Here is a 14,162-nt window from a genome sequence, read left to right as displayed (position 1 = left end):
TTCCCTACAATTTCCAGAGCCTGCAAAGAACAGTTCCTGTAACATACTGAGCACTCAACAAGCATGTGTTTAAAAAAGAAAGACAGTCTGGTTGAGAAGTGTCAGGAAACTGATGAATAAGACCTAGCTGGGGAAGGACAGGTGAAAATTCTCAGTGCCCTCACGCCAAGCCACATGGTCAGGGCTCCCCTCCCCATGAGTGAAGCCACATTGATTTACTGTCGGCGTTTCACAGAATAGTGGAGTGAAGAGACTTTCCCAGTTATAAAGTCAGGGTTGGCAGATTCTTCAGAAATCATTGATAAGTCTGTAAATGCCACATATGAGACAAGATGAGCAATGTTTCCCCAAAATATGTAAGGAACGGTGAAACTCCTTGGTCCTGGGAGAACTGACATGACCCCCAGGAATAAGAAGAAGGTGTTATAGGAAGAACATAGATTTGACTCAGGAGGACCTGAGTTGGACTCTTGGTTTTATCACTTAGTCGCTATAAACTTTGACTTAACGAGTTACTTATTCTGTTTCCATATTTATAAAATGCGAGAAATTTGGGGCCCTTAGAATTGTTGTGAAAACTAAACGAATATTTCAATAGTGCTTTTGTATTTCCTGCCACACAACAGTGTTCGATATATATATTTACACTTCCCACTCGTCTCTTCTTCATCTGTTTTAATCTCACCAATTGGCGTGCCATGTGATTTTAGACATATAAGAGGTTTTCCCCTCCAAAATCCTCCTTCACTGACTTATGCATATTTCATGTCTATAATTACAAATTCATTTAAAAATACTTATGGAATGCCTGCTAAGTGCAAGCACAAGGTTTAAAACCCTGTAAGCGATGTAGGACACTGTCTTCAGTGTCTATGAAGATGGGAAACTAAGCCTAAGAATTTATTTTCCTGCTGCCTAAAGTCTCATTAAAATGACCAAAGAAATACAAAAAGAAGAAAAAAGGAGATATCTGAGTGAGGGAAAACAAGAGAAATGATGGAATAAAAAAGCCTTAAGGACTTTCGTACCATATTAATCAAATTATATCAGATCCAGAAATGAGTCTATTGTACCCATGCCAAGCATTTAACCAAAGCAAAAAGAAGACCCCCGAGGCTCCCTCTCCCATCTCAGAGTAAGAGCGCACAGAGGCAAGGGGCAGTTTGCAGGAAGGTAGATTCAAGTTCAATATGTGAACTTCACAGTCCTCTGTACAAGGCTTTCCTCGGGCTTTATGTAACTAAACCTCCATAAACGAAGTGAAGAACTTGTTGAATCGGTGCTTCTCATAGGTTAAGTGTCAATGAGGAAAGGCCAGGAGTGTCCAGCTAATTTCTGGTCACTGTAAACATGGGCATGGGGGATACAGCTCAGTACAGCAGTGGAATTAACCCCCCTGGTACTTCTCCTGTATTGAATAGTTTCTCTCCAGAAATTGTGTCTTGGAACCTGTGAAGATGACCTCATTTGGAAATAGGGTCTCTACAGATGTCATCAAGTTAAATAAGGTCATGTGTGTTGTATTAGGGTGCACTCTAAGTTCGCTAGGACTGGCATGGGAATTTGGACACAGAGACACAGATACACAGGTTAGAACATCATGTGGAGATAGAGGCAGAGACTGGAGTGATGCATCTACAGTCCCTTAAAGTGTCCCAAGAGTTGCTGGCAACCACCTGAAACTTGTACTGAAACAGGGAACAGATTCTCCCCCGAGAGCTTCCAGAAGGAACAAACCTCACAAACACCTTAATTTCAGACTTTCATCTCCCAGAATGGTGAGAGCATGAATTTCTGTTGTGTTCCTTCTTTGGGGCAGCCCTAGGAAACTAATATAACATCCGTGGCCATTCCCTATGCTTCTAATTAGTTCTAAAACAACTAACTGGATAAAACCACTCTTTAGAGTTCGCCACCACGGATGGAGACTGAATCCATTGGAAAACCGTCATGAGAAACAGATACTATGGCTTCCAGGACCACACATAGAGCTACAGACTAAGACATTTGTCCTCTTGAGGCCTTTACTTGGCACAGACAAGACAGAAAGTGAATTTACACTTCTAATCCAGGCCAACCACCTTACTCTTAGAAAGCCCCCAAGGCCCCTATCTGTATGTCGGTAAAAAACAAAACAAGACAGACAAAAACTTGTTAACTGACTTAGACTCAACCATCTTCTTCCAGGAAGGGTTCCCCTTCTCCAGCCCTCTGGGACAAAACACTACAGACAGCTGGTAGACTCCCAGGAAGCTCACAAGAGGAAGCTCAGAAGTATTCTGGAAACATGATAAGGGAAGCTCTATTAGTTACTAATTCTGATAACCCTGGCCTCCATTCCTGAACACGAATGGATAACCGCAAATGACCAAACAATATGAAGAGAATAAGCAAGTCAAGAAGGATGAGGGAGACACGGGACATTTGGTCTCCGACGAAGCCAAAAGATGAGATCAGTGCTTTTAAAAATTGCATGAATGTCTTCAGTATATGTACTTCATAAAAATCAATAAAGTTGCTCGGTAAAAGGAACTATTGGAAAGCAAAGAAATAAACAAAAAGCTCAATATCAACCCGAATAAATGAGGGAAACATTGATTATAGAAAAATAATGGTGATTTAGGGACTTCCTTGAAACGGTTTTATAAAGCAGGAAGCAAAAATTAAATGCCAGCATCAGAAAAACAAAAGTATATGAAAAAGAGAAATGGATGATCTAAATTCCACAAAACAGAAGTCCCACAAGTAGACTAGTGGGGGTGAAGAAAAAGCAAAGCTTTAAACGCATAAAAACAGAATTTTTCAGCTCTTATGAACGATTGGAGTATTTCTATCAGAAAGACAATGGGGGCGGGGGACCACCCATAGATATCCTGGTGAAACTTCAGAGTTTGTAGAATAAGAGGAAAGTTTTGCAAGTCTTAATCAGGAAGGAAGAAAAATGAAACTAGGTGACTTACAGAGAAACATAGGACTATGTGTCTATGTTAATAAGTACTAAAAGGCAATTTAAAACCTATTGGAACAGCTAACAATTTTTTACAACTCTGGCAACCTCAAACCCCGGTGAGGCTATATACCAAAAGAGATCTTACTTCACTTTGCTGATGGGAATGCAAAATAGTCTGGCAGAATCTTTTAAAGGCAAACATCGACTTACCATATGACCCAGCAATCACATTCCTAAGTATTTACCCAAATAAACTGAAAATTTATGTGCGTGGAAAAGCTTGTGGGTAAATGATCCCGTAAACCGGAAACCACCAAGATGTCCCTCAACAGGGGAATGGTTAAACTGAGTACAACGGCCTGAATGTGTGTGTGGTCCCCAAATTCATATGTTGAAATCCTAATCCCCAACATGATGTCGTTAGGGGTGGGGCCTTTGAGAGGTGTATTAGTCAGGGTTCTCCCAAGAAACAGAACCAATGGGAGATACAGAGATATATAGAAAGAGATTTATTAGGAGCGACTGACTCGCATGATTATGATTATGGAGTCTGAGAAGTCCCACAATCTTCCTTCTACCTGCAAGTTGGAGGCCCAGGAAAGCGAAGAACCAGAGGAGCCAGTGGTGCAATTGCCAGTCCGAGTCTGAAAATCCAAGGATTAAGCGTGCTAATGTTGGGGGAAGATGGCTGTCCCAGCTCAACCAGAGAGCAAATTCACCCTTTTTCCACTTTTTTGCTCTATTCAGGCCCTAAACAGGGTGGATGATGCCACCCGAATTGGTGAGGGTGATGGGCTTTACTCAGTCACCCAATCTCTTCCATAATCTCTTCTGGAAACATCCTCAAAGACACACCCAAAAATAATGCATCTGGGCATCCCTTAGCCCAGTCAAGTTGACACATCAAATTGACCAACACAGAAGGTAATTAGGTCATGAAAGTAGAATGGGATATTCATAAATGGGATGAATGCCCTTATAAAATTGACCCCAGGGCTCTCTGGCCCTCTTCTGCTGTCACGTGAGGATGAAGCAAGAAGACAGCAGAACGGTTCTCACCAGAACCCAATCATGCTGGCGCCCTGATCCTGGACTTTCAGCTTCCAAAACTGTAAGAATCAAATTTCCATCTAGTCTATGGTACTTTGTTACAGCAGTCTGAACGAAGACTCCTGTATTCATACATTGGAACGCTATACAGTGACAAAATGAATAAGCTATTGATTTATTCAACCATATGGATGAACCTTAAATACATTTTGCTAAATGAAACATGTCAGAACCAAAAGGCTTCATATTGTATGATTCCATTCGTGTGACATATATATATATATAGTTGGCCAAAAAGTTCATTCGGTTAGTGAATATGTTGTTCGATAAAGTTCTTCATGAAAATGAAAAATGTCTTTTATTTGTACTTAAAACCAAACGAACTTTTTGGCCAACCCACTGTTAGGATGAATAAATAAGTAAATGAATGATGGATAATATTTCACCATCAGAGATGAAAGTTATAAATTAACAAGGGGGCAAAGATAAGATCAACCTGTGATACCGGATTAGAGTTGGAGACGTCTGACATGTTTAGCATTTTAGCATCATATATACATATGATACTAAAACGTCTATTTATATATGTATATATATACACACACACACACACATTTTGTGGATATATAGATGGGTAAACAAACATTATATGTATGTGTACATATGTGCATACACACACACACATTTCCCAGCTTTGTCCACTGTGAGGGATCTAGAAACAGTGGCATTCCAGTAGCAAAGAGCAAACCCAGTGTCCATTTACTGGAACTCTTTTCCAATAAATGGAACTGGGGCTTCCCGGAGAAAGAGCTGATTATAAATCCGGAACAGGGAAAAATAGAAGGTGACCCCAGAACATCTTGGGACCTTATTCCTTTACCTTGAGGCTGCACTGTAGGTAGCCAGTAGCCACTCATGGCTACTGAGCACTGGAAACGTGGCCAGGACAAGTTGGCATGTGAGACACTCGCTGGATTTTGAAGACTTACTAGAAAAAGAGTGTAAAAATCTCGATATTTTTAATATTGATTATGTGTAAACATTTTGCATACATTGACCTACATAAAATGTTATTAAAACTAATTCCACCTGGGGCTTTTTTGGTTTTTGTTTTTTGCTATATATTTTTTAACATCTTTATTGGAGTATAATTGCTTTACAATGGTGTGTTAGTTTCTGTTAGTTTATAGCAAAGTGAATCAGTTATACATATACATATGTTCCCATATCTCTTCCCTCTTGCGTCTCCCTCCCTCCCACCCTCCCTATCCCACCCCTCCAGGTGATGTATATATATACACACACACACACACATTTTGTGGATATATAGATGGGTAAACAAACATTATATGTATGTGTACATATGTGCATACACACACACACATTTCCCAGCTTTGTCCACTGTGAGGGATCTAGAAACAGTGGCATTCCAGTAGCAAAGAGCAAACCCAGTGTCCATTTACTGGAACTCTTTTCCAATAAATGGAACTGGGGCTTCCCGGAGAAAGAGCTGATTATAAATCCGGAACAGGGAAAAATAGAAGGTGACCCCAGAACATCTTGGGACCTTATTCCTTTACCTTGAGGCTGCACTGTAGGTAGCCAGTAGCCACTCATGGCTACTGAGCACTGGAAACGTGGCCAGGACAAGTTGGCATGTGAGACACTCGCTGGATTTTGAAGACTTACTAGAAAAAGAGTGTAAAAATCTCGATATTTTTAATATTGATTATGTGTAAACATTTTGCATACATTGACCTACATAAAATGTTATTAAAACTAATTCCACCTGGGGCTTTTTTGGTTTTTGTTTTTTGCTATATATTTTTTAACATCTTTATTGGAGTATAATTGCTTTACAATGGTGTGTTAGTTTCTGCTTTATAACAAAGTGAATCAGTTATACATACACATATGTTCCCATATCTCCTCTCTCTTGTGTCTCCCTCCCTCCCACCCTCCCTGTCCCACCCCTCTAGGTGGTCACAAACCACCGAGCTGATCTACCTGTGCTACCTGTGCTATGCGGCTGCTTCCCACTAGCTATCTATTTTACGTTTGGTAATGTATATATGTCCATGCCACTCTCTCGCTTTGTCACAGCTTACCCTTCCCCCGCCCCCATATCCTCAAGTCCATTCTCTAGTAGGTCTGTGTCTTTATTCCTGTTTTACCCCTAGGTTCTTCATGACATTTTTTTTTCTTAAATTCCATATATGTGTGTTAGCATACGGTATTTGTCTGTCTGCTATTTTTAAAATGTGGCTGATAGAAAATGTAAAATTACACGTATGGCTCTCATATTTCTTTCGGGCAGTACTGACTTCAGAGGGCAGGGCTGTGGTCAGCAGAACTGAACTAGCACCCTGGCTCAGTCCCTCCTGGCTCTGTGGCTCTGGGCAAATATCTTACCCTCTCTGACCCTCAGTTTTGGCCTGTGGGTTTGGGGGAAAATGGAGTATCAACCTGCTTGGGACGCTTTTCGCACCATGCCTTGGACACTTTAGTAATTGCCTTAGAATAAGTACTGAAGAAATAACTGAATACATTATAACTGTGGTTATAATTCTCAGGCTGGTTCCTGTTAAAATGCAACATCTCAGCAATTCCTCCAATAGACACACACACACCCTAAGGCACAGAACTTTCGCGATTCTATCTCAGAGCCAATTTTAAGGGTGAAATAAACAGTCTGGCACAGTGAGGACAGACTCGGAAAGGCTGCCCCCTAGGGGCCAGCGGAGGAAGGATTACCATCGGGGAGGCTGCAGCTCTGGCTGCCCGGCGCTGGGTGTGGGGAACTGCGGTCCCAGCCCACTTGTCACTCATCGTTTAAGAGCCCAGAGCTTAAAGAGATACACACATCCACCGCCGCCCCTTCTGGCGCTTCGGACCCTGGAGAGGGGAACCTGGGAAGAACTAGATCAGACTGTGTCTAGAGCTGGGGAAGGGATAAGGGACGGAGGAAAGCCGAGGGGGAGGTACAGGGAAGCTGGAGTTCAGAGGCTGTTGACGTCAACCGAGACAGGCAGGGTTGGCCGGCCGGGGCAAAACTGAGAAACTGGTAATATTTGCTTAGGCAGGGCTGTCAGTAATAACTAACTTGTGTACAGGGTGTTGCTTTCAACGACATCACCTTTACACCTCCCTATGACGCATCTTGACAGGGAGGGAGCGGGCGTGGAGAGGTCACAGGCTCACGGGGAGTGTTCGGACAAGAGCTGAACAACCTATTGTTCCCGCTCAGCAGCCTCCCGTAAGGGATTTGATCGGATCCCTAACTCCACTGGCCTCCGTGTACTCGTTTACCTACTAATTCAACAGAGTAAACAAAGACAGTAACGCCCACAGCAGCAGGGCTGTTATTAGGGTTAAATGGCACCCGTTATGCAGAGGTGCTTTGATAAGGCAGGATTGTAAAAGTTTCCCTGGGAGACTCCCGTTTAATAAATTGATGTCAGTCTTGGGACTGAGTTATTCTAGAACACTCTAACCAAGCTGCCAGTGATGGTGACCGGTGTCCGGCACAACCATGGGGACAATTTCGTGTAGGTACTTTGTGAACAATATCATCTGGGATACCTCCTCTGCTGCAGTGTCCTAAGATCAGGGCAGAAAGGGGTGTGTGTGGATCCCCGTCACTGAAATATAACCCCTTCAAGCCACAGAACCCCTGCACCCTTCACACCCCTGCAGCTGGTAATCTCTGGAAATTCTCTTGAACAGATGCCCCTCTTGAACTGCCAGTTCCTCACGGGTTACCGGGAACAGCGGCTGGCACACCTGGTCCTAACCTTTATTACCATGGGATATGTCTGGCAGGATGGAGAGGCACAGCCCAAAGAGGTAGGGACAAAGGGACACCTGTCCTGTCATCTGGCAGGTCTGCTGCACCTGGAGGACGCTCCCTACAAAGGTCTGCTGCACCTGGAAAACGCTCTCTGTTTGCCTGGAAAATGGGTCCTTTCTTGTTCTTTCCTTTGAGTATGAGGTGAAGGAAGGGCAAAGGGCCCATTTAAATGAGAACACCTTTTTCCCCTGGCCAGGAGGTTAATTTTCCTTAGAACTGGTAGCCCTCTCATTAGTTTTTGAATTTTGTTTTTTCTGGCACCCACCCTCTTCCAAGAATTGTGAAGAGCTGCATTTGAAGGCAAGTTCTGAGGTGTCATAGAAAACTTAATGATTTCCATTTTACAGCAGTTTGTGCTCTTATACACATCCGTAATCACAGTCAATGTTCACAATCCCATAAGGTAAGTACAGCAATGCTGTGCCCATTTTACAGATGGCTGAGGACTACAGGAGCTAAATTCCTTGCCCAAGGTCAGATAGCAAGTTCGTGGAAAATCCAGGGCCACAACTCAGACCCTCTGATTTCACTAATGTAACCTTCTTTCCCCAGAGGGGAAGAGCACACATTGCCATTTATAACACTAATCTTACTTTCTTGAATGTTGCTTGCTATCTACCAAATATTGGTCTGTGTCCCTTAATAATTCATGTAAATCTCTTCTGAATCTTTTCATAACTTTTTCCAGTTTCAATCTGAAACTTGGAACGTGAAATCTTTGTTTCCCTAACTGCAGTATAAATTCCTATTAGTTTCATTTTTTTATAAACGGACGTTCTCCAGAAATGAGGGTGTTACCCTTGTTCTAGTACTTTTCCCGCTTGAGTCAGCAAGCAGCCTGTGCTTATTTTGTTTGCTTGTTTGATTCTACCTTTTCTCTCTCAAGTAAATACAGGAGCCTCCCAGTGAGAAAAGAAAGGAAAGTAAGAAAGGAGAGAAGAGGAAAGCACAGAGCTGCTTCGGACTCTTTAAAAAGAGTCATGTGTCTGATGTTGGAAAGTCTGAGATCTAGGCACATACACAGGACATCCCAATGGGCTTTCCGTTCTCCAAACCACAATCCTCAATCAGGGGAAGGGGTGGGAGCCCCCTGTCACACCCCACCCCCGCCTCGGGCCGTCTCTTACCTTCTTTGTATCCCCTCCTTTCACTTCCTCACTATGGAGACACCTCATTTCTGCACTGCCCTACTCATCCACTGCCCCCCAAGGGAAGCTTGGCCTTAGGTTTGAATCTGAAAACTCTTTAAAGCTCTTTATTGTTTTCTACCTGAGAAACAGTTCTGTCCCAACTCTCTCTAAAAATCTAAGGGAAAACAAAGGCAGAAGCTGGACTTCTTTGAGTAGATTAAGGGGAAGGAAAATGGAAGTGGGAGACAGGAAGCATAAGAATGTTCTTTTGGATCTGGACTAATTTAGCCTTGTTCGTGGTTGGAGTCCCCCACTGGTATCCCCATGGGTCCGGGTAGTTTTTCTGGATTTGGGGGCATATAGGGTTCTTTAGAGTGTCCTAGGATAACTCAGGGGTTGAATGGGGACTGTCTTGAGGTGACTTACTCGAAGTTGTTATTGGGTTTGATGAAGCGTTCTATCCTTCCCATCCCTCTCCCTGAGGAGAGGATACACACACACACACACACACACACACACACACACACACGCACGCGCGCGCGTGCGCACACGTGTGTGCATACAAACACATACGCATATGCTCCTAAAACTTAGACTATACACAAAAACACACATATATCTAGATAGCTACATATCTGTCTGATCTATTTATCTGGAGATATATAGATAGATAGAGATTTTTTCCCACTGCTCATCAACTCAGCCCCCATTTATGGTTAAACATTTGCTCAGGCCCTTCTCTGCACAATATTCAGAGATTATTTTATACTATATGTGTAAGTGTGTGTGTTCCAGTTTTGTAATTTTCATATATATTTCAGACCGTACTCATAAACAATATATCCACTAGGTTGTTAACAGAATAAATATGAGAATGAGGTGTGTGTATATGGATCACTCATATAATTCCAGTTTTATCCCCGGCTCGTTGCTCTACCACAAGATTGCCAGAATAAAAGACAGATTGCTTCCTCTGCTGCATTCTTTCTAGAATGTGCTAATTGTCTGGATTTATATCTGCAAGGTTCTGCCGAGAACCCTTGCCCTTCCCTTGGTCGAGGTCTCCAGGAACTTGGGGCTCCCTCCTATCCTGCTTCACTCGGACGTGGTTCTGGCCAACTGGGCTACTAGGAACCCAGGAAGGTAAGAGCGGGAGGGGGCGCTTGGGATTTGCACAGATTAAAACCGGTTAAGGGAGAGTCTGACTTTTCCTTCCCTCTGCAGGAAAAGTCCAGGCTTTGTCAGCTATTCTGTGATTAGAGGTGTTCATATTTATTACCTGATTTACGGTGCCAAGGAAGGGGTGAACTTGAACACAAGTTCAGAAATCACAGTTCCCAGGAGCTTCCTCTCAACCCACTCTGAAAACATTGGGGCAGGTTAATTGCAAGTATATAAAAGGAGCAGTATCAATTGTCAGGATGGCCACAGGCTAAATGCTCTGGGGCTGATGCGTAAATTGAGATCTACCTGCCTCTTTGTCGCTCTGAGGACGGTAGGGGAGGAAAAGCTTGCCCTTCTTCCCATTTAGGCTGCTTAGCTGGTCTAATAATCAAATTGACATCAGATAGGGGAACAGGAGAAAAACAAATTTAATTTTGTACGTATTAGATCCCCATAAAAAGATGAGACTCGAATATGCGACTAAAGCCGGAAGCTTGTATATCTTCTAGATGGGGAAGCAATGCATTTATGAAGAATTGACAAGACACAGGTTTTTGGGCTTGGGTTAGCTAACTAGGGAAGAGGTAACAAGGTTTGTTTATACAGGCTTCTCAGCCCTGAATTCCTGTCTCTGGTGATAAGGCTGTCTCTCTACTTCCTGGTACAGGGAGGGGGCCTTCACATGGGAGATTTATTTCCTACTTTCAGGGGCACAAAGAGGTCCGAGTGTCCTTTTGGCACCTGCTGTTTCTCAAGTACCTTGAATTCAAAATAATCAATACACCTAAGTGGCATATTTGGGGTGGTCTATTCTGCTCCCCTCAGGCCCACGGTCTAGTCACAACCTGTGACATCCAAACTGTGCACGATGTGTGTGTGTCTGCACTTGCATTTGCACACAAGTGTGCATGCCTGTGTCCACGTGACCCTAGAAGGCATATCAGGTTTGCAAACTGATTTGTTCTCTTCTTTTTCTTTCCTTTTGTCAATAACTGAAATTGGACTAGACCCCTGGAAATCAGGTAAGTTCTCAGAAATCCTTCACTCACTTTAGGATCCTTGCTAACTGTAAAAGCTTACAATAAAACCGACAAGCAAAAAAAAGAGAAAGCATACCGCATTGTATGTATAGTACATAAAACATATAAAAATGCATGAAAAAATAGTAGAAGGAAATGTGCCCCAAATCAACAGCCCAAAAGTTAACAGTAGTGGTCTCTGCTTTGTAGAGATTAAGGGATTAATTTCCTTTACTACGTTTTCCAATTTGTACATAATAAAACAAGTAAAATGCAATGTAAGAAGAGAAAGAAAACAAACCAAAACCCCCCAAAACCCCCAAACTTCACCAGTTCTCCAATTCTCTGTGATTTTTTGAAGTCTTAATGATCTGAGAAAGATCTCTGGTCTCACTGCAACCTCTCTGAAAGGCCAAATTGCTGGCTGTGGCTGCTACAGCTACAGAATTCCTTTGAAAATATTACATAGACTGGAGCTCGTGGGGCAAGTCTGGTCCAGATGTTCTTAGGCTCCTGCTTCCCCAGGGAGCACAGTTAACCTCTAAGTTGACACTGCCTCTCCGGTCACCAAACCTCAGCTCAGTAAAGGGGCTCAGTATAAAAGCTGTAGCTCAGAAGATGGAGAGATGAAGCCTGAAGACCCCATTTCCCACACTAATGTGACTCTGCTGAAACTACGGGGGTCCCCGGCTGAGTTATCTTTTGTGTTTGTTTTTCATGTCTTCTCATGTTTTAGAGGCAGAAGTGACTTTTGGAATGAAGTTTTATGTTTTGTAGACTGGATCCGCCTCTGGGCTATTTGAATCCGTGTGATAACAGATCATTTAAGAATGATCCCTCTGTAACAGTCTTCAGCTTTCACTATTATAATACAGAATTTTGGGGAAAAAATGACTAATTAGAGAGAGCACTAGCCTGAGCTATGAAACTGTTCTGGACCAGGTCCAGTGACTAACCAGCTGGATGCAATTGGGGAAGCGATTTTGCTTCTTTGGGCCATAGTTTTCTGTCTGTAAAAAAGGAGCATGGAATTAGCTGTTGCCTGTGGTCACTGCAGCATTAAGACACTGTGCTCCTAACAGGAAGGGTGTGATGGGCCCCGGACTGGCCCTGTGAAGAATCAGCCCTACTTGTCCCCTCCTGCTTTAGCAGTTCCACAGCAGGGGCCGGGGGCGGGGGCGTTGGGGGATGGTCTGGGACCATCCGGGCCATGCTAGACTCTGGGAGTCCTCAGGTGAACTTGGGCTGGAGCAGATCTGTCTCTTTCCTACCTGAATGTTGCTGGAGGGAAGATGCCCATCCTCGGGCTGCCCTGTGGAGAGAAGAACATCAGCCTCTGGTTCCACCTTGGACTATAGCAGTTACCTGACTCGAGGCCACCGCTGGGCCGTGCGTACTCACTGTGTCCAGACCTTTCTAACCACGTGGTCATGTCCCTCCCAAGGAACTTGGACCCCATTGTCTTATTCCCTGGGGGAGAAAGCCTGCGTGGTTTTATACTGGTGACTGTTTTGGTGGAGAAAGCAGCTGTACCCGGGATTAAGGTATCTTCCCACTCACAGAACTTTTTTTTTTTTCTAAATGAAAAGTCAGTCTGAGCTTTGCTTCCCACCCAGGCCCTTTCCCTGCAGTGAATTCATCAATACAGGCCTCATCTTACTTGGTTAGTTGAGCAAAGAGATTTAAGTTCTGGCCCACAGAGATATCTATCTACCTTTCCTCAACTACTGTAAAATACACAGTTGACCGTTTGCCCATCAACAAACAAGCATTGTTCTAGGCAATGGGAGATCTGGGGGAATAAGACAGATATTGCTCTGGCTTCCACAGAGGCTCAGGATCCAGTGGACGAGGGTGCATCAATGTAGGGAGTAACATGAAGAAAAGTGCCATGTTTCATGGAAAGACGTCTAAAACCTAATTCAGACTTGAAGGGTCGGGCAAAGCTTTCCAAGGGAAATGACAGGTCTGAAAGTTAATACCTGACTAATGTAAAGGAATTAAGCAGAGAAAGAGACAGAGACAGAGACAGAGACAGAGATGCTGATGCCTGGAACTGCCATGCAAGGGCTCTGAGTTAAAATGAACCATCCTTGAGATTACTTAGCCCTGGGGGTTGTAAACTTGAATTCCTTTAGGGGTCAGGCAGGTCCCAGAAAGGTCAGGTGTCTGCCAGAGAATCCATGCCCTGCCTGAAGATATTGAAGTTAGATTTCTGTCCTTCCTCACTACCTTCCCTGGCAAGCGTATTTGGGTGCCTACTGTACCTACTGTAGGGTGACCAGATAGGGCTACAACTAGTATAGCTCCCTCTTACACTCTCAGAAGTGAAACCATGTGGTCACTTTACTTCTCATCCGTGTGTTTATTCCATAGAAAGAATACAGAATACTGGTCTTCCAAATATAGCTCAGATAAGGTCGAGACTGCTAATGAAGGGGGGTCTGAGCTGAGGGCTCCACAATTCTGGTTTTCTGTAAGACAGAGCTCAGGGGTGAGGCCTTCCTGAGTCAAGACGCAGGAGTAGAAAGAAGCCTCATGTGTAATAACTCAAGAAGCAGAAAGGAGGAAAATGACAGAGTGAAGGCCCTGATCAGCCAGTGGAAAGATCCAGAAAGACCTAACCAGGTCCGTCTGGGAGGTGACCAGGAAGATTCTCCTTTGAGAAGGACCTCACGGCAAATGTAGTTTAGGAGCACTCCCTGGGGAGCCCTGTCACACAGCCAGCAGGCAGAGGGCTGCCCTTCCTGGATTCCCCCCCCACCCCACCCCGTCTCTGAGGCTCACTGCATCACAATGTGTCTTCAGTGAATGCTAACGCATTGTGAGACTGAATCTCATCCCCAGGCCCTTGTTCAGGCGGTGAATGCCATCTTGCTGCCCAGCCCAGACTCCCTGCTCCAAGCCCTGCAGCGACTGAGGCTCTCCATTCAGGACATCACCAGAGCCTTGGGACAAATGCATGGTAAGGGGGTTCTGAAGCCTGAGGGGGGGGGGGG

General features: G+C 43.9%; 1 protein-coding gene across 1 annotated transcript in view; it reads left to right on the top strand.

Moving 5' to 3' along the window:
- IDO2 (indoleamine 2,3-dioxygenase 2) overlaps nucleotides 1-14,162 on the top strand; it is a 45,929-nt gene that overhangs the window by 12,193 nt on the left and 19,574 nt on the right. Inside the window, exons 3-7 of the mRNA XM_007455484.1 lie at nucleotides 7,727-7,846; nucleotides 10,005-10,123; nucleotides 11,152-11,166; nucleotides 12,608-12,707; nucleotides 14,011-14,128. Coding sequence (XP_007455546.1) covers nucleotides 7,727-7,846; nucleotides 10,005-10,123; nucleotides 11,152-11,166; nucleotides 12,608-12,707; nucleotides 14,011-14,128 — 472 coding nt within the window. The remainder of the gene's footprint in view (nucleotides 1-7,726; nucleotides 7,847-10,004; nucleotides 10,124-11,151; nucleotides 11,167-12,607; nucleotides 12,708-14,010; nucleotides 14,129-14,162) is intronic.

The sequence above is a fragment of the Lipotes vexillifer genome, unplaced genomic scaffold (genome assembly GCF_000442215.2).
Source record: "Lipotes vexillifer unplaced genomic scaffold, Lipotes_vexillifer_v1.1 scaffold414, whole genome shotgun sequence".
Classification (NCBI taxonomy): Eukaryota; Metazoa; Chordata; class Mammalia; order Artiodactyla; family Lipotidae; genus Lipotes; species Lipotes vexillifer.
This window is presented reverse-complemented; position numbering and strand designations above follow the sequence as displayed.